The following is a 2563-nucleotide window of genomic DNA, read 5'->3' as shown; positions in this document are numbered from 1 at the left end:
AAGACACTGAATACTAATGCTACCTTGTACTATCAAAATGGAGTTACAGTTCAAAGCAACACTATAACAATCAGTAAGTAATACACAATTAATACATTATGATATTTACTTATTTTAAGGTACTCATGACCTGAACTTGACATTGATTAACGTTACATCAAACTCTGTTTGTGTTCAGTTTCAGTTTGTCAATGGCAGTACACTTTATATTGATTACATTCACATTATTGATAGTCAAGGCCAGTTTCATTGGGATGACTTCAAACCTTTTAATGATTCATTGAACTTTATTAAGTGTTTTGATGGCATACCAGCTGGTAATAACTTAACACTGTATGCATGTGAATTCGAAACCTTTTTTGAGAACTATAAACCTAATTGTCCTGCTGTAATAACTGGTATTAATATTACTAGTGACTTTACATCTTCAGTTCTAATGTCATCAGTTCATTCATCATCAGTATCACTCACATCAACAGCACCATCAATAATATCATCAGTACCATCAACAGTATCATCATCAGTACCATCAATAATATCATCAGTACCATCAACAGTATCATCATCAGTCCCCACTACTTCAGCCATACCAGCTACTTCATCAGTATCAGATGTTGCATCAATGCCAGCACCATCTGTTACAATGCCCCCAGGAAGCAGCATAGACAGTACTACAAACACTCCTACCTCTAGTGTTATATTAACAAGTAAAAATTCATTTATTTTCACAGTTATAATATATGGTACTTTAATGTCAATTTGTAGGTACTGCTTCATCATTAACATTTATGTCTATAGCTTCTTCATCCCTAACTTCTTCATTCCTTACTTCTGCATCATTTATACTGTCAAGTAATATGGTTACAGACTGCATGATCAGTTCTACAGTTACCATGATAATAGACGATTGTAATATAAGGGAAAGTCAAAATCAAGTACCTGTCGCTAGTGGTAAGCAATAGAAACATTTGAGTTATTATTATCATTCTTTTAATACAGCAGTACTGATTAGTGTATTGGGTGTATTCCTCATACTATCACTAATGATTAATGTTATTACATTAACTGTGTGTTACTGCAAGAGGAAAGGGAAGAATGGTCAAAGTATTTTAATTTGTTTTTAAAATTTACTATAATAAATTGTATTACAGGTTCACAAGAGCAAGAACTATCATCAGTTAATCCACAGTATGAGAATGTACATCTACCAGTTCCACAATCAGAACTATCAATGAAAGAATGTGCTGCTTATGGTGTAGTGGAGGGAACTAAATTGTAATTATGTATACCAGACTATATAACCTTGATAATACTTATAATAATTATTAAAAATATTTACTTTGGCTATGGGTACAGCCAGTACGGTGGGGTATAAAGTCACACCTTTACAAAAACAAACTGTACTGTGTGGGTGGTTCACTAAACAACATGATGATGGCCTTTGTTTCTGCTGTAATAATACTCTGCCAAATTTGCTTTTCTGGTTAGTTCTAATATTGATATTTGAAATTGTTGGAATTTAATACTTCAGGTGCAAGTATCTCCTTCATTATTGTACCAGAGACACAATTATGTATATGTCAATGATAATGTGACATTTGAATGTGCTACTAATGTGACTCTTTATCATCTTTCTTTTGTGACTAATCCATCAGTTGATGGTTCAGAATTATCCTCTGTTGGAATGGCATCACTCACCCTAACAGCAACAAGTGAAGTAAATGGTACAGAAGTTAACTGTAAAGTACCCAATGGAGCTACTACCACTGAACCAGCATATCTATATGTACAAGGTCAGTATAATGTTGATTAATGAAGTGACTGTACTCAAGCATTCATTCAGTCTACATTGTTGTTACACTTTTACTTAAATGTACATCATTTGTATCAGCTAGTCAATTGAACAATTTTTTATCATTCCCAGGTCCACCTGATAGTGTCAGTAGTTTAACAGGATATCAGTTAGACACTTGTTGTATGTTTATCAGTTGGTATCCTCCATTCACACTACCAGGACTAACAGTACAGTATATAATCAGTGTAGGAACTGATCAACACTACCTTAATGACTCTATCACTAACTAAACTTACTGTCCAATGAACCCAACCAATAAACAATATCTGTTTAACATTACAACTACTAATAAAGCTGGGAATGGATCTACTAGTAACATAACTGTTGGATTTCAATCAACAAGTAAGTAATAATTTTTATTGAGAGCCTAAAGTGATTATTCTATACAGCAGATGTACAGTTATATGTAACTGATAAGGAAAGAGGGAATGTAAACTGGACTTTTCATTTCATTGTATCTGTAAGTTACCAAGCATAGTTGAGATGCTGTAGTGCTATTAATGTTTATTCTAATGGTAAAAACAATAGTATAATGCAGTTATGTTTACTTTCCTATAGGTTCATCAGTTTTGTACTAATGTACTACCACTAATGAACATTACATTGAACGGATGTACTAAGGATAACTGTTATTCAACAACAAATGTATCCATAAGCAATAGTTCTTATAATAACATTTCACTTGTTGTTCAATTTCCATCAAATAAG

At 32.9% G+C, this 2563-nt stretch overlaps 2 protein-coding genes across 4 annotated transcripts in view; both read left to right on the top strand.

Moving 5' to 3' along the window:
- The window catches only part of LOC109581445 (mucin-3A-like), a 23110-nt gene that overhangs the window by 1560 nt on the left and 18987 nt on the right, over positions 1-2563 (top strand). Inside the window, exons 4-8 of the mRNA XM_019995545.1 lie at positions 4-73; positions 120-707; positions 766-951; positions 1000-1104; positions 1152-1257. Coding sequence (XP_019851104.1) covers positions 4-73; positions 120-707; positions 766-951; positions 1000-1104; positions 1152-1257 — 1055 coding nt within the window. The remainder of the gene's footprint in view (positions 1-3; positions 74-119; positions 708-765; positions 952-999; positions 1105-1151; positions 1258-2563) is intronic.
- The window catches only part of LOC109581449 (uncharacterized), a 14227-nt gene continuing 13066 nt past the window's right edge, over positions 1403-2563 (top strand). For 2 of the 3 annotated variants that reach the window (XM_019995551.1, XM_019995550.1), the window contains exon 1: positions 1405-1483. In XM_019995551.1, the coding sequence (XP_019851110.1) occupies positions 1429-1483 (55 nt within the window). In that variant the 5' untranslated portion in view covers positions 1405-1428. Of the gene's footprint in view, positions 1484-2563 lie in introns of all 3 variants that reach the window. The other variant, XM_019995552.1, reaches the window with a different exon arrangement.

The sequence above is a fragment of the Amphimedon queenslandica genome, unplaced genomic scaffold (assembly GCF_000090795.2).
Source record: "Amphimedon queenslandica unplaced genomic scaffold, v1.1 AMPQUscaffold_13438, whole genome shotgun sequence".
Classification (NCBI taxonomy): Eukaryota; Metazoa; Porifera; class Demospongiae; order Haplosclerida; family Niphatidae; genus Amphimedon; species Amphimedon queenslandica.
This window is presented reverse-complemented; position numbering and strand designations above follow the sequence as displayed.